Source organism: Sander vitreus, chromosome 15, assembly GCF_031162955.1.
Source record: "Sander vitreus isolate 19-12246 chromosome 15, sanVit1, whole genome shotgun sequence".
In the NCBI taxonomy this organism is placed as follows: Eukaryota; Metazoa; Chordata; class Actinopteri; order Perciformes; family Percidae; genus Sander; species Sander vitreus.
Window position 1 is genome coordinate 4,877,949 of NC_135869.1, and position 26,593 is coordinate 4,904,541.

Sequence of the window (26,593 nt, forward strand, 5' to 3'; positions counted from 1 at the left end):
TGCTGTCATCTTTCCTGTTATGTTCTACAGTCCTCCGGTACACAGCTAAAGTTGGCTTTCTCAGAAATAAGGTGAGATTTCAGGGAAAGTATTTTTACTTTACATTTTCAATATCATAAAGAAGACTGGAATGGAATTAAGTGCTGAAAGATTTTGAAACCATGTTTCAAATTTGTGAAACATTGATTTCTATATGTGGAACCAAAAAAAGGGCAATCTGAAGCTGCAAATTGGAAGCCATCTTCAGCCTTGTAATTTATTGTGCAGTAGAATACTGTAGTCGGGCAGAGCTGGACAGCCCTCTAAGGGACCACAGGGCCAAGAAGTTGCTGTGGGCCCCTATAGACTCCCCTGTTTCTTCAACACTGTATCTTGTGCATGTATTAGTATTCATCAATTGGTTTTTGGTCTTTTGATTTTCCACAAATGTATTCAGGAATAGACATCCTGTAATCACAATATCACAAAATAAAGGTCCCATGACTCAAATGTAAGTAAGTCAGTAAGTAAAATGTATTTATGAAGCACTTTGAACAGAAAGAAATCACAAAGTGCTTTACAGGGGGCATAATACATGGAGGGGGGGGAGAGAACAGAGACTTTTCTACATCTTCCATTTTGTGCTTCACAGTGACATGTCTCTGTTGATCGATACCTGCCTCGGCACTACAGCTGGCTGGTTTCCAGCAGAAACTCTGAGATTTCTTTTATACCTTAATGTGTCACTACATATTGTCAGCCCAGTTCATATTTTAAACATCTTGACACAGTTTTTAAAGCCTTTATATGTTGTGATCCTTCACCAAAACAAAAAAAAACAGTTCGTCCATAAACAATAAAGTATTACCAGCATAGATGTTGCTATAATAGTGTGTGTATATACTGTATGTGTATTCACTCATACATACATGCATATACATTTATTTCACTCAACATTCCTGGGTTCACATTGATGACGAATGAGCCAGTGGATAAAGTGATTATTCATGTTTCAAGGGCAGAAACAGCCTATGATGGAGATGGAGACATGTGTTTACCTGTGGCGCGTATTCATGAGATATTCAGCTTCTCCTGTACATGTTGTAGTCATGACTCTGAGGTAAGGGTGTCAGATCAACTGTAGACAGTTCAAGTAATTGCACGAGGTGGAAACCCATGGCTGACTGTTGGATGGATGGGGGGCTCCCTGCAGCCCTGGGGTTTCCTCAGTGGGATGATGATGCTCTGCTCATCACACAGCCTAGCCTGCATGTGAGGATCCTCACGTAGGCCCAGAGCTGCAGGGTGTGGCGTTATTAAACCCTCAGCTCTGTCTCACAGGCAGCAGGCACGCTCATTTTAACACACACGAGCAGATCTTAACCCTTGCGTTGTCTTCCTGTCGACCATGAACTTCTTGTCCTTCCGGGTCAAAATTGAATTTTTGGCGCTTTTAATTAAAAAAGCTGAAATTATGAATTATTTTGACTAATAGTTAAGATCAGAACATGTTTGTTTTTTTTAAATGCTATAAAATTCAAATAAAACACCCATAATTCAATAAAAGTAATCATTAATTTTACCTGTGAAGAACGGTGTATGGGTTCCCTACAGCATACATGCATGCATCCATGTTATTTTTGGGCCATTTGGTTGAAAGAAACCCATATTTCTGATATAAAAAACTTTGAAAATGGGTCAAATTTGACCCGAGGACAACACAAGGGTTTTAATCCAACAACCAGCTCAAAAAAACAGCTGATTGTAAAGCCTTTAACGCCAGCCTGTAGAATAAATGCATTTCATCTCCAGACTGCTGCCCAGAGCAGAAGAGAGATCAGATATCTTACATACAAAACAATGATTGGTTTACACATACACAAATACTACGGATTAATATACACATAATCAATAAAAGATGTGATAGAGAGATGCAAAAAAAACCTCAGATGGGCTTAATCTGGGCACTCTCCAATGCATACTCCAGGTAAAAATAGAAATAAACTAAAATACTCATAAGAAAAGGGAAGAAAGAGGAAAAAAAAGGCCCAAACTAAAATGACACACAATATCAAATCAACAGACTAAATATGAAAGGTTAAATAATAATAACAATAATAATAATAATAGGCGTTACATGGGTTGTTTACTGGGCATCCCACAGGATAACAAGATGGAGCCATTTGACCCTGTGTATCAAGTTTGACAGGACAGTTTTTGGTTGGGTTCTGATGAGTGGTAGCCTGGGAAAGCCCTGACGAACTTCTGGCAAATTTGAGATTTGCTCTGCAAGTCAGTCTGGCCAAGAGCCCATTCAAGCCCATTTCCAATTTTTCCAAATCGGGGCACCGATCACAACCGTTGAGGCGGGCTGTACACGGTGACGATAGCGCAGCGACGGCAAGCAGCTTTTGTTTACATTCAACATGACGGATGGTTGAAGGACTATCCAATTGCGCCCAGAGGCATTTGAGCAGCGTCCGTTGGTGACGCCCCTTTGGAAATGGGCTGTGAATGAAGCTTGCCCAGACCCACTCTAGGTTACAACTGAGAAGGGTCTGGTGTCAACCAGGCTAGATGAGTGGTGATGAGTTTAATCTGGTTAATGATAGTCCTCTGCTCTTCTCTAGCGCTATAGTATATATATATATCTTTGAGCTGATTTATATTATAGAAAAGTAACTCACTTCCACGGCTGTCGGGAGGTGCTGATCACTGGAAGTAGACTTGAAAGTAAGAATAAAATGTTGCACGCTCAAAATCAAGAATCCAAAACAAAACTGTTGTATTGTGAAGAAGGCCGCACTTTGCTCAATGGCACACAAGATCCAAATTTGAAACCTGGTTAAATTTGGTAGGGATCTCTAGAATGTGTGTGACGCAAACAAGAAGCAGGATGTTTGCCTGTATCTGCCTGTAAGACAACAGCGGGGGTTTACAAACGCCCAGCATTTCAACATCATTGTTTAACCCGTCAGAACCGACGACACAATTACACAACCCTGCTGAAAGCTAAGCTCTGATTGGACAAGCCCCTCTCCATCGCCAACAGCAGCAGCAGCAGCAGCAGCGGCAGCTTCCTGCATCTCTCCGCTCCTTGCCTGTCTAACCCTGTCCTTCGTCTGACACTGCGCGTCGCAACTATCTGGTGAGTTTGAGTTTCCCCATTCAACTATTAAAAACATTAGATAAGAAGATGACATTTTGTTAATATTCTCTTCAAATAGACTTAATTAGTCTAGTTTGGCACGGCTTTAGTATTGCACTTTTTTTCGAGCACTTTGTAACACCGCTGTTCTTAGCTAGGCTATATCTTCTTTGGCACAATAAAGTAGCTTCAATAAAAATGAAGTCGTTTTTCCTAAAGTTTTACCGGAGGAACTCTCAGGACAATCCCGTGTCCTTCACACGGCTCGGCGAGGACGCGGAAGTGCCGTCGTGAGAAGCTGGCTACTACATTGTATTACTACAGTATTAGGCTACTACGTTCTCTTAATATATCCATGGGCTACTACAGTATTACTACAATATTAATACGGTGGTAGGCTTTACTGTATAGTAGCCTTCTAAGTAAAATGTAGTTGGGTAAGAATTCCTAAAAGCAGCAGCCAAAATCCGGCGGAGTCTGAGTCTGTGTAACTGTGTGACAGACAGTGGTCAGAAGCGGGCTGTGAGGTCAGAGGCGGTCTGTGATGTCAGTGGGTGGGCTGGGAGGTCAGAGGCGGTCTGTGATGTCAGAGGGCAGGCTGTGATGTCAGAGGGCGGGCTGTGAGGTCAGAGGTGGGCTGTGATGTCAGAGGGTGGGCTGGGAGGTCAGAGGCGGTCTGTGATGTCAGAGGGTGGGCTGGGAGGTCAGAGGCGGTCTGTGATGTCAGAGGGCGGGCTCTGAGTTCAGAGGCGGGCTGTGATGTCAGAGGGCGGGCTGTGATGTCAGAGGCGGAATGTGAGGTCAGAGGCTGGGCTGTGATGTCAGAGGGCGGGCTGTGAGTTCAGAGGTGGGCTGTGATGTCAGAGGCGGGCTGTGATGTCAGAGGGCGGGCTGTGATGTCAGAGGGCGGGCTGTGATGTCAGAGGAGGGCTGTGATGTCAGAGGAGGGCTGTGATGTCAGAGGATGGCTGTGATGTCAGAGGGCGGGCTGTGAGGAAGGGTTCGCTGGTGGAAATGGTCACTATTTATTATCGAAATTCGCTAATCTTCGCTGGACATGCGAGACTAAAGGGTTGCCAACCTAGGAGCCGGGCCCTTTGAGGGCCACCAGATACAAGTTACGGCTGGTGAGGTGATCAATAGGAGGAAAGAAGAAAAGACACAAATCTGTTTTCAGTTTGAAGACAATTTCTTTAATTTAATTTTGGTTCATTTAATAATCATTTTCATCCTAGAACAATAAATATTTTTCTTTATTGCATTTTTTATTAATATTATTATTATTATAAAAAAATATATATATATATATATACTGTATGTGTGAATGAAGGAATAGAGCAGTTCAACTAAGTTTCTCACTAGAATTGGAGTCCTCGTGGAGTGGAGAACACTCTTAGTAAATAGCTTTTAGACCTCGCAGAGAAAACGTTGGGACATACAGCAGTTCTGGGTTTCTTCACATTTCCTTTTCACATGTGGAGAATATAGTGTAGACATATTGTGGTTGGATTTTGTAAGACTGCACAATCTGCTTGTGTTTCTGACCGATATCTGGAGTTATGGAGAAATAAGTCAATATTGGTCTCTCTCTGTCTCTGTCTCTGTTTCTCTTCCGGTCTTGGTCTCCCTCCCAGTCACCATGACTCATGCGTATCCCTTTCTGAGTGCTGAGCAGAAGAAGGAGCTCAGTGGCATCGCTCAGAGGATCGTAGCTGCTGGAAAAGGCATCCTGGCAGCGGATGAATCCACAGGTACGGCTGCCTGGGCGTGTCACAGGATCACACTCGTCCTGTTAACCACATGACCAACCCCAGTCCAGATCAGTGACACAGGAATCACATTCAAACCTATTAGAAGTATAAGTGAAGACATAAGGTTGTTTATTAAATCACTTGAACTGCTCAGATGACAGTAATCTGCTGAAAATATAAAAAGCACATACAGTGTATTCAATTTTATCATTTTTAATCATAACAAGAGTTATCTCAGGACACTTTACAGATAGAGTAGGTCTAGACCACCACACACTCAGAATTTACAAAGACCCAACAATTCCAGCAATTCCCCCAAGAGCAAGCATTGTATGCAATGTAGCAATGTATGCTATTCTATTGTTATACTCACTAACATACACTTTTACTACATATCTTAGTCACAGTTATTTCATAACCACATGTAAAGGGTAACTACCATTTCTTTCAGCCTACTTCCCTGTTTCTGTGTCTAAGTGACTGATGGGAACAACAATCTTTGACATTGGTCCAGTATTAAGTGAGATAGTTAAATAAACAGTGATTTTTAGCATCGTAAAATACACTTCATTCAAAGTCGAGAGAAACAAAATAAAACTATGAAAAGCCGTTTGGGATCGTCTTTCCACTTTTCCAACCTTCACAACTCTAGTTTTGGTTGAAATAAACACATAGTTCACTGATTTACATGTGAAAATATGTTGGCTCTCTACATGCTGAAAGTATTGTTTTTTCAAATGAAGTCTGGTGGGTTTAGCGCTAGCGACCTCAAAACTGTTTCTGGTTAAACAGAAAGTTCTTAAAGAGGTTTCAAAAAGGTCTATCTCTGAAGGGATCCTTTCATTAATGTTGATAGACACTTAGAATATTAATCTGAGCCTTTCAGCAAAACAGCATTTTTAGTGGACCACATTGACGATGCACATTTGTCCCATAGGGTTACATTGCAGCCCGGTCTGTGGCTGCCGGCTGCAGCGATCTCTCTTAATACTGGACCAGTTTCAAAGATTGTTGTTCCCATCAGTCACTTAGACACAAAACCATAGGAAAATAAGGTTCCAGGTTGAAAAAAAAAAACCCGGTAGTTACCCTTTAAGGATCCTTACCAAAGGAATGGGCTAAAATGTTGGTGCAACAAACTATCTTAGACGTATGCAGTATATGGGTTGTGGACAAAATAACTTTAATGCCACAGAAAAAAACAACTCTGTGCACCTTGTCTGTCTCCTCCAGGCAGCATGGCCAAGCGCTTCCAGGGCATCAACACTGAGAACACGGAGGAGAACCGGCGGCTTTACCGCCAGCTCCTCTTCACTGCCGATGACCAGGTCAACGCCTGCATCGGCGGCGTCATCTTCTTCCACGAGACGCTCTATCAGAAGACAGACGACGGCAAGCCCTTTGCCCTGCTGGTCAAAGAGAGGGGCATGGTGGTGGGCATCAAGGTGGACAAGGGCGTTGTTCCCCTCGCTGGCACCAACGGAGAGACGACCACTCAAGGTACACAAGGGGCAACACTGCTGTCGAAACTTTGGTACCAATAAAGCTGTAAAACTCTGTCACTCTGACTCTATTTCTACTCTGGAAAGACTATATAGTGATTGAGCTAAACTGCATGCAGATACAAAGACAGTACAAGAACGAGAGTATTTCTGTTGAAGTAGGAAAGATCTCTGTGGTAGTACAAACTCTCAGACTCCTATCCTGGCCTCTGCTTCCACGCCTTCTTTCATGGCTCAAACCAAAGCGTCTGTGCCGTGTCTCTTGTCAGGTCTGGACGGGCTCTACGAGCGCTGTGCTCAATACAAGAAGGACGGAGCTGACTTCGCCAAGTGGCGATGTGTGCTAAAGATCACCGACACCACGCCGTCAGAGCTGGCCATCATGGAGAACGCCAATGTCCTGGCTCGCTACGCCAGCATCTGCCAGATGGTTAGAGTCACACACACACACACACACACACACACACACACACACACACACACACACACACACACACACATTCTTACTCACCCGCAGGGAAGAACTTGAACTGTTTGGCCTCACTTTTGTTTTGGGAACCCGACAGCTTGATATGCAGGGCAGGTACTCACAACAGGTTGTTTTCTACATCCTGACTACTAGAAATCAACGAGTCATACTTTTGAACAGGTCCATTTCTGGATTACTGGTCATGGCAATGTGTGTGTTTTTTGCACGCCAATCATGCTCTTTCATGTAGTACTCAGTCCAAACAAATGACGGGATGTAAGCTGAGTTTTAATGATGCTTTTTGTATTGTAACTGCCATGCCAGTAGAACCCCTTTGAATTGAATGAATTGAATTAAAAGAGTAGACACACACACACACACACATTTACAATCCAGGACATACAGCTCAGTTAAAGAACCCTGTTGCCTTAGTGCAGTGATGTAACACAACTCAGCACACAGGGGGCCCATCAGGTTCCCTAAATGTTTAACAGTTGGTAAACAAGTCACAACCCCCAGAGAGGAAGTGCTATTTTGCTGTTGTCATGACGCTGGTTGCTATGTTGCAGCATGGCATCGTGCCCATCGTGGAGCCCGAGATCCTTCCTGACGGTGACCACGACCTGCAGCGCTGCCAGTATGTGACTGAGAAGGTGAGTGTGTGGGGGGTGGGGGGGTGGGTCACTTGACCTTTGAAATAACAACAGATATTAGTCGTTGTGGCTCTTACTAATGCAGGAACATGTCAACATCACTCTGAATTTGGCATGCTCTCAGCAGAACAAGGTGTGCAGCAATGTGGTAACGCGTGGTGCGTATTTATCATTTTGATTGGAGTGGTTTTGATCGTGTCTCATCAGGCCATGTTCTTCTGGTGTTACCAGCTGGAGGTAACAGTGAGGGTCCTGGTGTTTACTGTTACAGCAGCCTCAGAACTCGGCACATCCACTTCAGTTTGAGTACAGAACCAGACATAAAGCAGCTGCTTCGGTTTACTTTTCCATATAAAAATTAGAAAAAGCAGTGGACCTTTATTGTTAACTTCAGAGGTCCATCAAACACAGAGGTATATGCCAGATCACCAACGTTATTAGTTATTCATCCTGAGGAGGGGGGGGGGGGCATGACTGAACCAAATTTGATAGTTACTGTGGTATTTCCCTCTAAACTACAAATGTCAAACTCATTGTGGCGCTTAAAGGCAAACCAAAATCAGTAAGACTCTGGAGACCATGAATGTTTGTACAATATTTCACATAGAGCCCGACCGATATATATCGGCGGGCCGATATTATCGGCAGATATTAGGCATTTTCCAAACTATCGGTATCGGCATTTATAATGGCCGATAAAAAAAATAAAATAAAAACGGACCAAACACCCTTCGACCATGTTCTGAGTGTTGGCGTTGCATAGTCTGTCCACCAGAGGGAGCTCTACAACGTCACCGTTGGCAACACTCTTTGATTATTTTTGTTGTTATTGTGTTTTTGGTCAAAGGACTTGAAGTTTCATATTTTAAGTTTGTATTTTTATACATTTTATATATCAGAACTTTAATATATTTTGATGTTCCTCTGTTCTGGTGTGACAATAAAAAGTTAATTTTTAAAACTGCATTATTTTAGTGAGGACTCATAAATAACTACAAATAACTAATGTTAGGGAAATCTGTTTATGTCGGAATATCGGATTTTTAAATCACCACATATCGGTATTTGCATCAATGTCAGCCTTAAAAATCCTTTATCGGTCGGGCTCTAATTTCATAACAATCCGACAGTTGTTGAGATATTTCTGTCTGGACCAAAGTGGTGCACCGACCAACCAGCATCGCCATCCGTCCATCTTTTTAAACCACGCCAGCTGCTTGGTGTTTACATGAATGCAGCGTCACAGGCACAGTTCTACAAATAAACCCTATTTGTTGCTTTCAGCCCATTAATCTCAGTCATGTTCCATAGGGGGAAGGGACTGCTGTCTGTTTTTATACTACCATTCAGGGGCACCAAAGAGACTATTCTCAGTGACTTTACAGACCCACAGCGGTCAGTCTGTTTACTGGAACCAGGGGACCCAGCGTTGCTCTATCTTTCAGGTGTTGGCAGCGGTCTACAAGGCCCTGTCTGACCACCACGTCTACCTGGAGGGCACGCTGCTCAAACCCAACATGGTGACCGCTGGACACTCCTGCCCTAGAAAGTACAGCGCTCAAGAGATCGCCATGGCAACTGTCAGCGCCCTGCGCCGCACTGTGCCCCCCGCCGTGCCAGGTGAGATAACATTTAGATATCTGCACACATGGTTGAACAAACAAGTATACCTGATTCTCTCCCCCCCCCCCCCCCCCCCCCCTCCAGGTGTGACCTTCCTGTCAGGCGGGCAGAGTGAGGCCGAGGCCACCGCCAACCTGAACGCCATCAACCAGTGCGCCCTGCACAGGCCCTGGGCCCTCACCTTCTCCTACGGCCGGGCCCTGCAGGCCTCAGCCCTCAAGGCCTGGGGGGGCAAGAAGGAGAACGGCAAGGCCTGCCAGGAGGAGTACGTCAGGAGAGCCCTGGTGAGGAGGGGGGGGGGGGGATGAAAAGACGAAGATGGAAAGACAGAGTAGAGAGTAGAAGTTGTAGTTTAGGAAACCCCTCCGGACATGTTTTTGGGGGGAGGGCCATACATTCAAGAGAAATATACACTGCTAGGTATAAATTGTTCTTCGACTGGTGCTGTGTGTACAAAATATTTATTGGTACATTTCACCCCCCCCACACTCCTTTTTTTCTCATACAATTGTATTTATATGTCCTTCGTTATTGTCTTTCTTAATATTCTTACTCATGTAATGCATTTAAGAACATATACGCATACAGCACACGTCAAACTCAAGGCCCGCGGGCCAAATCCGGCCCCCATAGCAATTTAGATTCACAATACATTTCGGCTCGTCTAGTTTTTGTCACTTTTTACAAAGGTTTTGGGCCTTTTTTTTCAGCATTTTTCGCCATTTTGGGCATTTTCTTCTTCATTTTTGTCAACTATGAGACCTGCAATAAAACAGTCAAAGATATTTGACTTTTTCGATGACATAAAAACTCAACATGTCTGGCCCTGGATGTGATCCTCATTTTCCACGGTGGCCCTTATAGGGAAGCTGAGTTTGACACCCCTGATATACAGTATATGTAGGGTATGTATGTGCATATATGTATACACAGTGTGTGTGTGTGTGTGTGTGTGTGTTTATAATTTTTCCTTTTTGTCAGTTATTGTGAATGCCATACAAATGGATGAAAACTCAGTATTATTCACACAAAAGACATCCTTTAACCTGCTGCTGAAAGGAAGAACGTCAGCAGTCACTAGTTCTAACCGAGTAATGTAAATGTGTTCTTTTACAGATGATAACTCTTTCTGTTTGTCCACAGGATAACAGCAAGGCAGCTCTGGGGAAGTACGTGTCGTCTGGAGAGAAGGGAGCCTCAGCTCAGGAGTCTCTGTTTGTGGCTGACCACGCCTACTGAGGTCAGCCAGGCTGCACCCCCCCCCCCCCCCCCCCGCTCCACCCACATCCAGCTAGAAGACGGGCTGTACTGTCCTAAATCACACACATTAACCACACACATTAACCAACATTTTCACTTTATCCCATTCGTGATGAGAGCCTGATGAGTTTCTAGATAGAAACAAGCATTAGGATTTGAAAAAGAAGACTACAACACCCATAAAGCCCAGTATAATACTCCAGCTCTATCCTCCCTTTGAGTTTGACTTTGCAACTTGTTAACGTCAGTGTTACTGCCTGACTTAAGAGTGCCGTGTCACTTTATTTTGTGTTTGAGCACTTAAACCCCACAGAGTGAAAGAGAAGAGTTCCCCTACACAGTTTCTCAGTTTGTAGTTCCATCTGTGGTTGCGAACATTGTCTCAGTGGTTCTGTGCCTTCACTATTTAACTGAACCAACTGCTGGAGGGTGACTTTATAGTGTCAGTGTCTACACTGGAAAGAGATTAGAATTAAAATATTCCACAACCAATGCTGTCCTGTGTTGTATTTATCGGTTTACATTTATTGACTTAAATAATATTTTTCACACATAATTCTGAATGCCTAACATACTAAGGGGGCAGTGGTGACGTGCTGCATTCTGATCCTTTACCTCAAGTCCACACACACACACACACACACACACACACACACACACACACACACACTAAACTGAGACTCCGTCCTGACCCTTTGCTGGAAATTGCTTTCAGCTTATTTTAGCTTTTACATTTCAGTATTCACAAACTGCTGAGGAAAGAACTCAGAAATACCACTGCAACCATGAACTGTGTGTTCTTTCAACTATAGGCTTGTTACACTTTGGATGATCACAAAAACAATCTCAAACAACTTGCCAAAAATAACGGTCTCCTTCCAATCAAAGAAAGAAAGATCTTCACTTATGCAAACTCTGATCTTAACGCTCAGTTAAAGCAGGTCTGCAGCAGGTACAAGTTGAACCTAAGCTGCAGTGACTTGTAGTGGCATCTAACACCACATTAACAGGATTTAACCTGCAGCTGAAAGGGGCCGACTTTAGTTAGAGCACACAGACACAGTTGTACACAACAGGCATCCAGTTGACAACAGAGCTAATGCATAAAAACAAACCAGCGAGTGTATGTTTTAGGTGTTTTTTTTATTTTAAAACCTTGTTTCTGTTAATGAGGCCCCCACATATCATGTGTAAGCAAAGCAGAGTGCATCTCCTACCAGTAACACACACCTTAAGTGCTCAGCTTTTATCAAAACATTTTCTTCTTGTCCAAATCTCCAGATGATCAGACTAACAGAGGAGCTTTCCTACACCCCACGAAGGGGGGGGGGGGGAGAGAGAACAGAGATCATTCCAGAATATCAAGAGTCTTTACAGGGTGGGGTGGGGCTGCAGGTTCCTGTTGATGAAGGGTTGGGGGGGGTCAGCAGAGTCAGCATGCAGACTTTCTCCTCACATGTTGGTGCTCATCCTGGTCTGGCTGTTGGCTGGTGTCAGCTCCCCCTGGCTGCCTTCTCTGGGTGGAGACTGAGCAGTGGACACAACACAGTGAGGCACTGGTACACGCCTTTGCTCTTTAATGTCAGTGGTGTGACCTAGTCCGGTAACAGTTATTACATAATTGTCTAATTGTCGATGTTTTTACGTAATCGCAGTTTCTTTCTTTAACCCCAATTCATTGCTTACATTAGCTAAGGTCTTGACTGTTGCATGTTTGTTTGGATGTGCCAAATTGTACTTATATAAGTAATTATTGGTCTGATTGTTGAGCTAAAAAGCTATGTTAGTTGTTGGCACTTGACCCTATACACGTTCATAGCATATTCCTTTTAGAAAACACGGGAGGTTCAAATATGTTTGAAGTAACGCTGTCAAAATCAACGCCGTGACGAGTTAACGCCCAACTCCTTTCAAATTATTTTGACGCGGGATTAACGCACGCACGTTCTTAAGGCCTCCTGCACACCGGCTGCGTGGCGTGAGCGTGTCAGCTGCGTGGCGTGTCCGTTTTTATTTCGGCTCCCATGTTAACAGGTTAGAGCTTGCACACTGCCTGCGTGCCGAAAAACGCGCGCATGCTAGAAATAGGACCAACGCCTATTTTTCACGTGACACGCAAGCGTGTTGGAAGCGATTCCAGGTAAAATAGAATATGAAGAGATGTTTATATGTCATTTTGACACAAATACATTTAATAAATGACATTTTGACGTTTGAAAGTCTCTAGGTTTTGACATAAATGCAGATATAAATGTATTTAAATGTATGTTTAATGTATTAAATAATAATAATAATCAATTTTCAAATATTGCACCTGTCAATACAGAACGAAATATCCTGTAGCCTATTTCGCGGTCAAAACTGCCGACGTTTTTGTTGTAATCAGATCAGTATATATTTATGTTCAACATGGTATTTCATTTTATCAATGGGAAACATACATGTGTACAGACAAGGCTAGCAGCAGCAGCGCCGCGTCAGACACGTTTCTGGTGGGCAAAGACATAGAAAACGCCACGCAGCCGCCACGCAACAGAAACGCCACGCAGCCGCAGCCGCCACGCAACAGAAACGCCACGCAGCCGCCACGCCTCCCTCACGCCACGCAGCCAGTGTGGAGACGGCCTAGAAGGGGATGTTTTAGTCAGCCTTTATTTTCACACGAGGTTAAACACAGTTGCATTGTAACATTTAGCTGACCAGACTTGTACTATGTGCATGTTGCTGTAAAGCACGAGCTCCATAGTTTAGTGCTGAGCTGCTGTTTAGTTAACCTCAGGTGTAGAGTGGGACACTACATTGTGTTAATATTACAGAGTAATGTTCCATTCAGGTCAGTGTGCCCATCCGTTGCTGGGTGATGGGCTGGAGTTTGCCATATTATGCTTTCAGCAGGTTTTCTGAGCATACAGTATTTTTGAGGTTATTCTGGAGAATATTCGGTTACACTTTACTTGACATGACACTGTGATGAACGTGTCATAAACAGTAGAAACAAGTCGTAAATAAAATATGGTCATAAAATAAACGTTTATGACATAACGCTTCTGTCATTAAGTGTTGGTGTTCGGTTTTTGACATGAGAACTTGAAAAATATCCCTTCTAAAGTGCAGTTAGAACAGATACAAATGTGTGATTCGCAAGTTAACTATGAACAATCATGCAATTAATCGTGATTAAATATTTGAATCGATTGACAGCCCTAATTTGAATATCTATTTTTGCACATATTGTCCGTAAGAGAGCAAACCAATACAACGGGAGACATAACTACTTGTATAGGGATATTTGTTTCACCATAAACGTGTATTTTAAAAGATCTACATACCTCGATATCGTAATAGAGACTAGATATCGTCGCAGATTTTGGATATCATAATATGACAAGTGTTGTCTTTTGATCTAAACTTACCAGACTCTTCTTGCTGTTCTATGATTATTATTTACCCACTTAGTCTTTATATCCACATTAGTGATGATTATGTATCTCATTGTGAAGAGGTTTTGTGAAACAGTCAACCCTACAATATCGGCGCGACATTGACGTCGAGGTGTTTGGTCATGAATATCGTGATATCTGATTTTCTCCATATCGCCCAGCTCTAATACCTACACATTACAAAATAAAATAATGTCCTATATAACATAAAACCTGATTTAAACACCGTAGTCTCTCTCTGGAGAGTGCAGGAGGCCGGACATAATGCGATTACACCGCGATATCACAGTCTCGCCGTTCCTAGAATCTGTCCGTTTTATATTCGTTGACAGCCCTACTGTCTGCATTACGTTTACCCCTGATTTTAATGTTATAGTAGTAGCTGTTACAAATATACCCATATATTTGGAACAATACTTAATATTTTGGTGGTTAGCTAACACTTTCATAGTATTAATTAGGGTTGGGTATCGTTTGGGTTTTTTCCGATACCGGTGCTAAAGCAATACTTTTAAAACGGTATTGGTGCCTAAACGATGCCCGAACCGATACTTTTTAAGAAAGTTTAAAAAAAAGAAGGGTACTAAACAACAGTCAGCGACATTAAAGAACGGCTTGTTTATTGCTAAGGCCATATGGTCAAAATTAAATGATTTAATAATATATTAATAACTATAACTTATAACAATCACTAGTAAATTGCTGTTGAACGGCAAAAACAAGCACCAGATGGGAAAAGGGTATTTTACAATAACTTTAAATGCACGGCAAGGCTACCAGTTTCAAGTGAACGCACCACGTCTGTGTTGTTCTTCCGACAACAGCAGCTGCACAATGCTTAAAGTCCCGCTGTTGGAATCCTCTACATTGAAATACAGTCACACTTTACACCGTTTAGCTGTCAGCGTTTAACCGTGTTTAATCCAGCTGCTAGCTAACGGTAGGCTAACGTTAGCTGCTGTCGAGTGTAGGGTTTACTAGCGTGACATGCAGGGATGCTCCTGTTGCCTCTAACATCCGTTTCGGAGCATCAGAGAGCAGCGCAGGCATATCAGTGGCACCGAAATGAGGCACTGAAATCCGCGTTGCTATTCAGTCCGGTAGATACCGGTCGTTAAGGCACCGGTGCCGTATTAGCAACGGGTCTCGGTACCCAACCTTACTATTAATATATTTTAATATAACTCCTGCTAAGATGAATACATTCAGTAGAAACTGTGATGAAGGGTGAAAGATTTCTTCTACCTTGACGTGAATCTGATTGCGCAGCACAGCGGCTCGGAGGATCATGGCTTTGGCTCGTCTCTGGAACTCTTTGCCCATGTGGAGCGACTTCTCAAACGTGGTGCTCCTCTGGTCCACTTCCCTCGCATACAGAATCTGTCCAAATTTCAGTTGCAAATGAGAAATTACACATTTCAACATTTCCACCATTGTGTGTGTGTGTGTGTGTGTGTGTGTGTGTGTGTGTGTGTGTGTGTGTGCGTCTCTTTGTGTTGTACCTTGCTATGGGAGTCGATGCGAGCGTTGATGAGCCCCTCCAGTATGAGCTGGGTGAGCTCGTCTTCCAGAGCTGCTACTGTGGTGTTGAAAGCCTGAGCCATCTTAGTCATGTCTGCTGACACGTAGGGGCTGAAATACTGAACACACAACACGTCTTTTTGTTATTTTTAACAAAGTTTTTATCAAGTGGAAAGCAGTTTGGATCAACAGAAGTTGGGCAAAAATTGGAATATAATGGAAACGAAGTCAGTAACGCAGCACAAAGAGATGGAGAGAAGACAACAAACAGCAATGTATATAGTAAAGCTCACAAGTAGTAGTTACTAAAATGGGGTGGGATGGAGAGGCCCTGAGTATAAGTCTCACCTGAATGAGGGCTCGGTTCCTGATCTGGCTGTACAATGTCTTGACGTGCGGGGCCAGGTACATGTCCAACAGGAGGTTATCCTGCAGGAAACACCAAAGTCACTCATCCAAACACATCAACTCAAAAATGATCACATACATGTTGCCAATGCCATGTACTCCCATAACCTCTGTACAGTCTCAAACTGCTAAGGTTTAATATTCATCATAACTACTATTAGCGTGTGTTTAACTCAGGTGTCTGCTCTAACCTTCATTTCATCCAGCAGCTTGAGACAAGACGCGTACTTGGACTCGTAGAACTTGAAGATGATGTCACGGATCTGAGGTTCCAACTCTAGAAATAACTTAAAGGAGCTGAGGACAGAAAAGATCATTACAATAGATTCCATTCATTAAATGTACCAAGATATTTCTCAGTTACCACTGGCTGAACAACTCCTACCTGCTGGAGATGACGTTACGTTGGAGCTCCTGTCTGTCGAACGTGGCCAAAGCACACAAGCCTCCATACACAGCTACGTTACTGGGTGACAGGAGCTGCGGGGACACAGCCACAGATGCACATTACTCGGCAGCTTTGTGTTAGTCATGGGGATTTCAAACTTCAGCCCGAGTCTGTGTGAGGCAGCAGTCTGAGTTAGATCGATCCAATTGCAGGGTTTTCTCTGCCGTTATGAGGTTAAGGTGAATCACCCGAGGGGCGGGATAAACGGTTGTCTTTCAAATTCCCTCTGCACGCAATAGGATAGCTAAGTATATTTACAATTTGCAGGGAAATTGTTTTCCTTGCTGAGCTGCAGGCGAGGAATGGTAACATTAGCAGTAACTCTGGGCGATGCCCACTTGACTTGTCTTACAGAGACTGCCGAGCATCACATCAGCTTCAGTTCAACTTTGGAATACGTTTTTACACAAATCAGTGGATTTTGTCCCCCCCCCCCCACCGATGATCAAGTTGTAGTAGCAAGGCACCATTGGCTTACATCACTCACCTCTGGACAGTCACAGTGGTCAAAAGAAGCCTGCAGGAAGCACTTGGCAGCGGGTTTATATTTCCGAGAGGCCAGCTCTGCCAGGCCTGAAACACCAACACACGAGGTCAGACAACTACTAGATCCTCCAAACATGACGGCTAATTGCTCTCTATAGAGAGAGCAATGAGTTCTTTCACACAAGAACTCCGTTATCCATACTTGGACAAGACGTTGTTAGCAGACAGCTACTTCTAAAAGGTGCCGACACACCAAGGAATGAGCGCCCCTTGCCCTGCGGTGTGTCCAGCTCCATCGCCAACCGGCTCCTTTTTTAAAAACTATTGGAATATCTATTTATGCTCATTACGTCCAACAGCAAACATACGAGATACACAACTTCTTGTATAGGTGTATTTATTTTTTATTTCAACATAAACATGTATTTTAAAAGATCTACATAGCTACACATTACAAAATACAGTAAAATGAAGTCCTATACCATGAATCTCTCTCCCTCTCCCTCCCTCTCTCTAACTAGCCGTCCACTAAATAAGTAAAATGTAACAACTTTGTTTCACCAACACACTTTTGTCACAGCGTAGAATAGCACATTGCTATCAACAGATAAGTGACAACTTTGTTCGGCTCAATCTTTTTTTCTGTTACCAGTGTAGCATGAAGGCTTGTTGGGTGGACTAGCTAACACGGTCCCTCCCCTCCCCCCCGCCGCAGGGAGACCTCTATGCCAGAGAACCAATGGAAGCCCAGCAGAGGGACAGTCTGCTTAGCCTTCTCCCAGTGTCTGCTGTCCTCCCCGGCGGCGAGTGAACCAGAGGGACCGTAGGCTCTCTGCTGCCACTGCCGATTTGGGAAAACGCTGTTTAGTTGTGGGTATCCTAGCAACAGTTTGTATTTCTGGTTGCCCCTTTTTTTGAATGACGAATAGATTACCCGTCGCCTGCTGGCATGGAGTTATTTCCTCTCACGCAGGCGCAGAACGTACGTGGTACTTGGCCGTTGGCTGTAGCCTCTGCGGTGTGTTCGAGTGCAACTTATTGGCCAAGACAAAGGAGACGTGAGGCGAGGCCAGTCGGCCTTCGTCGCCACCAGGTTCTTGGCCGTCTGCTTGGTGTGTCAGCACCTTTAAGCCGATCTTCCAAACCCAACTTGAGTTGACATCATCATAACAAAAGCATAAAGCCGTCTTACCTGCAGCACACTTTAATTTGGTGAGGACTGATTGATTTTGGCTATCTCGCTCTCCTCTTTGCTAAATGAAAAGAAACAGAAAAATAATTAGTAAAAACCTTTGAAAAACAAAAATGGAAGGCCGGCAATCAAACTCTACCTTGTTTATATAAAAAAACGGGTGCATGAATTAGTTTTCTGTCTCATTGTGAGATACTTACAGTCTGACTGTTATTGGTAATAATACCCAATCCTCAAAATGAATGTTTGTGTGATTTTAAAGTGTGACATGTAACACAGTCCAGCAGTGGAGGATGAGCTGTGCTGTGTGAGGGTGGCGCTCACCTCTGCTATCTCTGGCGTGGATTCTGCTTTGTTGACGTAGCTCAGTACATGGGACCAGTTCTGGAGGTAAACACTAACCTGTGGGCACAGACCAGAGGATTTACTCCTTCATATACTGTAATTTGTTTCGTCGAATAGCTCAAACCCCTCCCAGTGGTTCCTACCCCACGCCGCTTTCCTGTTGTGTGGCATAAACCGTTAAAAACACCTGTCCTACTTGAAAAGATAGCTTAAGTTTAAAGTGCTTAATACTTCTAACTTATGAGATCCACAAAGGAATATAGTCATACCCAAATTAAACCAGTGCAGCATAGCAAGAATCCATAAATCCAAACCACTAGCTGGTTCCCTCCATATGATGTATGCAAAAGCAAAACTGCACAAGACTGTACCTTGATGACATTCAGACACATGTTGATGACATGCTTAGCACTGGTGCAGTAGTCTCTGGCTCGGGAGTAGCACTTGAGGGCATTACTGAGGTCCCCACAGTCCAGGTAATGATCCCCCAGGTCATCATGGCCTCTCCTGGAGGGTGGGTGAGGGGGGGGGACACACAACAGAGCTGTCAGAGCCATTTCTAATGACTAAGCTGGTGAAACAACTTGTTCCATATCGTCTGTCTTTGCTGGTGGTCGTGAGGCCCAGGTACTACTTTATAGCTGCTGCTGCTCTTCTGCACCCACACAGTGACTGTAGTGGTGTTGAAATGGGAACTTCTTGTTGTATATTTAACCCCATCTCAACCTAACTCTTCAATTCTTAGTCACTTTCATAAATTAATTCAATTTTCAACTTCTCTTAAAAAAGGTCCAATGTGTAGGAATTTCTCCCATCTAGCGTTGAGATCATATATATCGCAATCAACTCTCTCGCGCCACACAGTTCAAAGTACGTATTACAGCTACGGTAGCCTTCACACTTCAAAAAGCCGGTCTCTTGCTCTTTTCAATATCCTTTTTCTTTTTCAGGAGCAAAGAAGAAGATTTTGAATACGTGTGGTCCTCCATGTTTCCTTCTTCAAACTCGCCGGGGCCGGGAAGCTACGATACCCATTAGCAGCATTAGCAGCACCTGTGAGTTTATCATGTGACAGCGAAAACGCGAAAGGCGGAGCAGTATGTCCTGTATGTCCCTTACCGGCTAACGTAGTTCAAGATGGAGCATGAATATGGAGCGTCTACCCCAGTTCATGCAAACGCAAATGAAAAATGTCAAGCCAAAAGGAATACTTGGAATTGATGGTGGTGGTAAATATTCATGAAAAAGGACAAGTTTGTGAACGGGCAACACAGATTTGTAGAATGAACAACTAAACACGTTACACACTGGAACTTTAAACACCAAATTCATAAAAAAGTGGAGACTTTGACCAGTTCTCTAGGTTGTGTGCGAGAGCATTGATGCTAATAATATCATTCAACCACCAAGGTAATGCTTGTTGCCAGTAAAAAGGCGATTACTAAAAAATGGCTTAATCTGGGGGCAACCACACTTGTAGATAGGTTCAATGTGATGCATGACATTTTTGTCATGGAAAAATTAACATTTGCTCTAAGACTTAAGATGGACGTATTTGATAAATGTTTGTAAGGATGGATTGATTGTATTAGCCCACATACAGTAGATCAGATTTTAGGCAATAATGGAACATTTACTGTAACATAACCCACACTCTTTCTTTGCCACATACCTTTTTCGCTTTTTTTTCTTCTTCTTTGTATGATTAACTTAACCTGTATTGTTTTAATTGTTTAAAAACAATAGAAATATCTACAGAGTGTACAATGTATGATACTCTGTACTCTGATAGTTCGATAAAAAAGTGTGCAATTGTACCGGATGCTCTCTTTAATGGAGTTCCCCTTGTAGTTCTTGAGATCAGTATCCAGTTTCTCCAGTTTGAGCAGAGCCTTTTTCCTGGTGGACTCGGCCCAGGCGGAGTCCAGGGGAGGAGGAACAACCCCACCTTCAGGTACTGTGTCGGGCACACCCTGCACTTCCCTACACACACACACACACACACACACACACACACACACACACACACACACACAACAATGTACATTAGATGTGGACAGAATTTGTCGCAAGAGTGAAAAGGTAATGTATTTGCCATCAGATTGTGGTGCAGTACACTGTGGCCACCCCGGTATACAGTTCTACCTTTTTCATGATTTAACTGGTTTTAAGAGTTAGTTTTTTTTAGAGTTAGGGCATGTGGCAAAACTATTGATTTTTTTTTTTTCACACCAGTCGATAGCGATATGTATCAAAATATAAATAAAGCTTAAATAAATAAACAATATAAACTAAGCTTAAACATTCCCTTTGAAATGAAAAATAAAAAAAAAAGGATAGAGATGACGGTAGATTCAGAACCTGAAACGATTATAAGAGCTGCAAATGGAAAATCTATACATATAAAATACTTTCTCCAAAAATAATCCAGTCTCGTCAGTATTAATCTAAATATGGTGTGAAATATTCGCAGGCTGGGAGCTCATATGTTGGGTCACTAATGTTTATCAGATTGAATCACTTTCCACTGTTTGGAATTGCTACTCTGCTCTGGGCTTCTCGGGTGCTGCGAGCATATCACTCCGCCCAAGTAGCAGAAGTAGCAGCGCTTCGCCTTTCTGAGAATATAGTTCCCAGTTTGTATACGGTTAGAAGACGGCCGTGTCTCATGTGACCTTGTTATTTGTACACGCTGTGACTATACAAATCACAACATGTAAATAGGAACATGTTGGCGTTATTTTGTCACTTATTGGGAGCAGTAGGCTAGATGGAGCCGGTTAGCTTCAGGATCCGTGCTAGGCTAAGCTACCGGTGGAGCTGTCGGACAGAGTTACGACACGCACGGAGATGAGAAGGGTATGTATGGACTTATCTAACTCTGGGGGTTACTGTGAATAAGCTAAAGTCCCAATAAGTCGGCATGTTCCTTTAATACCACCTTCTGAACAGTGCCCACATTTAGGTTCAGGAAGGCAAAGCACAGGAAGTCCAAAAGCAGTGCTACGCAACAAATTACAGGTAAAAGGGCTTATTGTTAATTTTGGGTGAACAGAGTGACAATAAATCCTCAACCTCTTTGGTAAGAGTACACCGTTGAGCTTGCTAACATGATCTGTTTTCAAATCAGGATTGCGCCCTTTCAAAAGAGGCTCTGTCTCTAAAGCAGCAAGGGGATCAGGGAGAAGAATACCGTGTGGCCTCTGTGAGTTTGCGGTGGATCTCTTCGTAAGTGTCGACGTTAAAGGTCCTCTGGACAAAGGTGAGGGCCATCTTCAGGGCTTCCACTCGCAGCTGAGGGCAATGCTCGGCGATGAACTGAAGCCTCTCGATGCGCATCAATCCACTGTAGCTGGTGGCATACTGCTCCAGGTCCTGCACAGGGGAAAACAAAGTCACAACCGCTCCTCTGAAATGTTCAGGTGACATTAGAATTCAATAGTCTTGTTAGATTAAAGCGATGTCCCTGTATTTGAAAATATTTGGGTTCGGTGGTTAGAGTTTTCTTTGTAGAGCTTAACTGCAATTCTGAGAAATATATTATTTCCGACCAGTTAGAGTAGTCGAGCGCACCGGCAGAGCGGCTTCCTCGTGTCTCACCTGAAAGTCTCGTCATGCTTTTAATGCCTTTGTTCACAGCAGTACAGGAGGCTGTCCTAGTGGCTGGTTCAAAAGTATTCTAGCAGAATTAGCTAGCAGACTTAGCTAGCAGTCAGCGCTGGAGCTCAGTGTGTCGGAGCAGTGAACGGGCGGCTTTTTGTCACGCCGCTCTGCATCGCCCTGCTCTCGGTTTCCATCAGTTCGATTTGTAGATAGGTCATTTTGACACAAAAGACTGTAAAGTTTACATTCTGCCACAACTCTGTGTACAATAACGCAGCTGAAAAAGAGGTGCATTGATTCAACTGACAATCCTCTACGTTTAGGGGGCAGTCCCCTAAATTCCAGTAACGCCTGGAATCCAAAAACAGGGATTAACATCACTGCCACAGGTGTAGGCATGGGCCGGTTACCGGTTTCAAGGTATACCGCGGTTTGAAAATGTCACCGTTTCAAAACCACAAAAAAAATTCCGTCACACGCCCTGATACGTCCTGCAGTGCCCTGCTACGTCCTGCTATGACCCGCTATGCCCTGCTACATCCTGCTACGCCCTGCAGTGCCCTGCTACATCCTGCTACGCCCTGCTACGCCCTACTGTGCCCTGCTATGCCCTGCTACGTCCTGCTATGCCCTGCTACGTCCTGCTATGCCCTGCTACGTCCTGCAGTGCCCTGCTACATCCAACTACTATTTCTAGTCACTGATCCATTATCTTCATTGTGACTTGCCACTGTTCATCACACCCCCAACCGGCACTGTCAGACACCGCCCACCAAGATCCTGGGTCTGTCCGAGGTTTCTCCCTAAAAGGGAGTTTTTCCTCGCCACTGTCGCACTAAATGCTTGCTCTTGGGGGAATTACTGAAATTGTTGGGTCTTTGTAAATTATAGAGTGTGGTCTAGACCTACTTTCTGTAAAATGTCTTGAGATAACTCTTGTTATAATTTGATACTATAAATCAAATTGAATACCGTCCCTAAGGTATGAGCTGTTGTTTTATAAGTCTACAAGGACAGAAAGTGCAGTTTAGAAAGCCCTCTCCCTGCCAGTGTGCAGTGTGTTTAAAAATAAAATACATTATGTTCAATGGGTAGAAAAAAAATTTTTTTTACCCAGACATTTCTAAACAACACATTTTAATTGCAATACCGTGATATTTTTGCTGAAGGTTATCATATCGTCAGAATCTCATACCGGCCCATGCCTACACACGCAAATAATTATTGGACAAACAGTTACACCGAATGTCAGCATCAAGGGTTAGTGTTAGGGTAAGTGTGTTTATCTGAAAGTGAGGTCAGTACCAGTGTTGGGTTCTCCACTATGTAATTGGTGTCCGGAGCATTCTGCTGGTCCTCCTGGGGGTCTGCATCTATCTGCATGGGCTCCACAGACCCCTGAGAGAAACACACCAGGCACAGAGGTTAGCAGGAATCCCAATGCAATACATGATCCACATTATAGCCCAATAACCTCTAAATTATACTAGAATTGTAAGAAGTATTTTCAGATATTTATTAAGCATTGAGAGGAACATGACTAGAATCACTTTTCCAATGTTCAAACCCTCTCTGGCAGCTGCTGTGATGCTGGAAGATACTTTAGATTCAAGACTGTCAACCAGTGAACCAGAACAACCACAACAAGCTTCAACCGCCGCTAGTACTGACCAGTAGGGCTGGGACCATATGCTCCTGTCCTGATTCAATTCTTTTACGATACACAGGCACCGATTGGATTTGTATTGCAATTTCCATTTGTTGCGATTCTACAAATATTGTGATTCGATAGTACTGAGTATTGACATTTTCTTTTCCTTCTTTAACAAAATCAAAAGCTGAATAATACACTTCTAGAGACAATGTACCATGAGACATTTCTAAAAACTGATAGTTTTCTAAAAAAGAATGCACATCACATGACAGTCAGACATTTATTTACTTTGTAAAGAAGAACATAACATGGATTTTCTGCATTTTCTGCTTTCGCTCTGTTTTGCTAGAAACAGATATGTAGTTGCCGTCTGCAGTACCGTAGAAACAGAAATATTTAGGTAAAAAAAATTGGTTGAAAAAAATCTATTCTAGGGAAAATTATTCTAAAAATCGTCGCAAAAAGAGAGAGGAGAATAACTGAGAAATATGATGATGTCTCTCTAGTGTATCACCATAAGTATGAAAATATTTTCACCTGATGCCAAGCAATAATGTAATAATAGTAATAGGCTAATTCAAATAATATCGTAACACATTGAGAAGGAAGTTTTTCCTCTCCACTCGAGGTGTCTGCCTAAAGGAAGCTTTTCCTCGCCACTGTTGCTCATGGGAAATTGTTGGGTCTTTGTGAATTATAGAGTGTGGTCTAGACCTACTCTATCTGTAAAGTGGCTTGCGATAACTCGTTATGATTTGATACTATAAATTAAATTGAATTGTGACTCAAATGAAATGTTATAACCATAAAGTTGAAATGCATGAGCCCACAGGGACAATGGGACCAAAAAGGTACATTAATATTTCATGTCAGCAAAACTATTTTATATCTAGGCTTTTTGTACAATGCATCTAATCAACGATTTTACACATTCATTGCACAATACAGTCTACATTTAATGAAGACTTTCTAAACCAAAGTATTACAGATTTAATAACACGCAGGATTCATAGCTAGACCTTTACTGCACACATACTGTATGAGACTAGAACTATTCCAATCAGAGAGCTGTTGTGCTTCAGCTCCAGGGTTGAAGAGCTGCTGTACGTTGTACAAGCCGCCAGATGGCCTTGTTAAAGCCCCGAAGCTTCAAATCTTTTTCGGCACGAACAGAAAGAGAGCCCCAAGCTTCATTTGTAACTCTGTGTCCGCCCATCCCTAAAATCTCGGACATACTTTAAGGCTTGTATATTTGGTAATGCTAGCTACTATTTAGAGCTAGCTAATGTGACAAACTGCTAATAACAGGAAGTTGGCATGGCAATGCTAGCTAGCTTCCGTTAGCTACAGGCTAAAATGATAAACACAAATTGTTCTTCCGTCTAGGTTACGTTTTGCTTCGGTGAATAATCAAACTTAAGATGTCCTTACATCAGTAACAGCTAAATACATTAACTAGTTAGCGTCATGTGTTCTAGAGCTAGTGTTTGCCGATATCGTCGCTTATTATAAGCCAATGGAGGCCTTCAGTCCGTTGTTAGCCTGTAACTTAGCTAGTTCCAAACTCGAGGAAAACTATCTTTCAATTTCAGATGGTTTAGTGGCAAACATACACGAATTTAAAACGTTTTGTAAAGCAGTAATTATTTCTTAGGTCTTCCCTACGGTTAATGTAAAGGTGCACTGTAGCTAAGTTAGGAAGGACAATAACGTTAACTTTAGCAAAATAAATATGCCAACCAATTTTAATACGTATTAACGTTCACTCTTAAAGTTTGTTTCAATCAAACAACATAATGCATCGTAGAATATTCACACGCATAATCTAACATAACGAACAAATGATACAGTGGTCTTCAATTATGATGTTTAAATTAACCATAAACTGAACCGTATCTATCTAACGTTATAGGTTAACCCAGCTAGCTAACTGCTAGCTAGGGTTACACCACTGGTAACGTGAATGAAGATACATAGCTAGCTACATCATGTTTCCAGCAACACTGGCTGGTTGTATAGTTAATACTTACCTGGAAGTTAAACACTTGTACAGGCAAAGGCATCTTATTTTAGTCTGACTTCTGCGTTGCTATTGTTAGGGGGGGAAATAGCTATATCATGAAGATGTTGATGTGCGACTGCACTAGTGGGGTTGATGGTTTTGCGACTTGTCTTGCTACGGCTCGCGGGAAGGCTCAGTTTGACAAAACCAGCGTTAAAGTTACATGCCGCCATCTACTGTACTGTACCGGACTGTGCACTTCATTAAGAGTTTATAATCTGGATCGTAGACCCGTTTCCTAAAGAGATTGAAATAACGCCACTCTATGTAGGCCTATCCTCTATCTGTAAGAACCCTTTCATACCCCGGTCCTGCCTATTTTTATTATATAGCCTTAATAATATCCCTCTCTTTTCACATGCTTTTTACATCCTAACACTACATGCCCAACTTGATTTTGCAGTTACAGTTAATCTCACATTTATTAATTTCTTTTTTGTTCATAAAGTGTTGCATTAGCTTTCCAATACTAGTCTTGAAAAGATTATTTCTTCCTTTACCTTCCAGATTTGTGGACTCTATAGTATAGCCCCATGCCTACCTTTAGGCCTATTATCTCTATCCGCTGTTTCCAATATTTTGTTATTCCACAGCATATAAAGTAACCAAATTTTCTTCAGTTCTACCAAACGTCTAAGATATAGTTGTCGGTTTATTTTAAAGCTCTTTTTGCCAATGTATCAGCTGCCTCATCTCCTTTTACTGTATCGTGAGCCAGAATCCAACAAAAATGTAGGCCTACATGCATTTGTAGTTGATAAAGATTTAGCAGACTCACATGGATTTTAATCTTCTGTGATGGTTTGTGTTGATTTTAGACTAGTCTCGCATGTCCAGATACATTCTGGGATAGGAGAAAAAAACACTCTGGGTCGTTTGCATTTCTTTAAACCAATCACAATGGTCTTGGGCAGCACTAAGCTCCGGACGCAGCGACGGTGGCTCTGCTAAATAGTCTCCGGAAGGAACTTGTTCAAAAGAAAACGCCACATACAATATTAAATGAAGTTAACTGTTGACACAAAGTGAGCTATTTAAATTAGCTGGAT

At 42.8% G+C, this 26,593-nt stretch overlaps 2 protein-coding genes across 3 annotated transcripts; one reads left to right on the plus strand and one right to left on the minus strand.

Moving 5' to 3' along the window:
* The first annotated feature begins 3,008 nt into the window (after window positions 1-3,008).
* On the plus strand, window positions 3,009-10,877 carry LOC144530616 (fructose-bisphosphate aldolase A-like). Its single transcript, XM_078270260.1, has 8 exons — window positions 3,009-3,127; window positions 4,762-4,878; window positions 6,112-6,378; window positions 6,650-6,810; window positions 7,419-7,502; window positions 8,948-9,122; window positions 9,210-9,409; window positions 10,269-10,877. The coding sequence occupies exons 2-8, from the start codon at window positions 4,767-4,769 to the stop codon at window positions 10,362-10,364; spliced, it is 1,095 nt and encodes a 364-aa protein (XP_078126386.1). The 5' UTR covers window positions 3,009-3,127; window positions 4,762-4,766; the 3' UTR covers window positions 10,365-10,877.
* A 632-nt stretch (window positions 10,878-11,509) lies between these two features.
* On the minus strand, window positions 11,510-25,670 carry gps1 (G protein pathway suppressor 1). Of its 2 annotated transcripts, none has more exons than XM_078270259.1 (14): window positions 25,513-25,670; window positions 23,134-23,226; window positions 21,419-21,600; window positions 20,044-20,208; window positions 18,597-18,732; window positions 18,205-18,282; window positions 17,881-17,941; window positions 16,690-16,775; window positions 16,140-16,234; window positions 15,946-16,051; window positions 15,695-15,775; window positions 15,328-15,465; window positions 15,071-15,205; window positions 11,510-11,912 (listed from the first exon to the last, which is right to left on the minus strand). In XM_078270259.1, the coding sequence occupies exons 1-14, from the start codon at window positions 25,543-25,545 to the stop codon at window positions 11,838-11,840; spliced, it is 1,464 nt and encodes a 487-aa protein (XP_078126385.1). In that variant the 5' UTR covers window positions 25,546-25,670; the 3' UTR covers window positions 11,510-11,837. The 2 variants fall into 2 exon arrangements, with proteins under 2 accessions (XP_078126385.1, XP_078126384.1); XM_078270258.1 differs by having other exon boundaries at window positions 16,681-16,775.
* Window positions 25,671-26,593: the final 923 nt, after the last annotated feature.

Bases quoted from the DNA above. Each gene is read 5' to 3' on its own strand.
- LOC144530616 (XM_078270260.1), top strand. From the start codon at position 4,767: ATGACTCATGCGTATCCCTTTCTGAGTGCTGAGCAGAAGAAGGAGCTC. The intron at 6,379-6,649 runs GTACACAAGGGG...GTCTCTTGTCAG, and splicing joins CGGAGAGACGACCACTCAAG to GTCTGGACGGGCTCTACGAG. The intron at 6,811-7,418 runs GTTAGAGTCACA...GCTATGTTGCAG, and splicing joins ACGCCAGCATCTGCCAGATG to CATGGCATCGTGCCCATCGT.
- gps1 (XM_078270258.1), bottom strand. From the start codon at position 25,545: ATGCCTTTGCCTGTACAAGTGTTTAACTTCCAG. The intron at 16,776-17,880 runs GTAAGACGGCTT...TTGGTGTTTCAG, and splicing joins CAAATTAAAGTGTGCTGCAG to GCCTGGCAGAGCTGGCCTCT. The intron at 15,206-15,327 runs GTACAACACAAA...AAATTTGGACAG, and splicing joins GCATCGACTCCCATAGCAAG to ATTCTGTATGCGAGGGAAGT.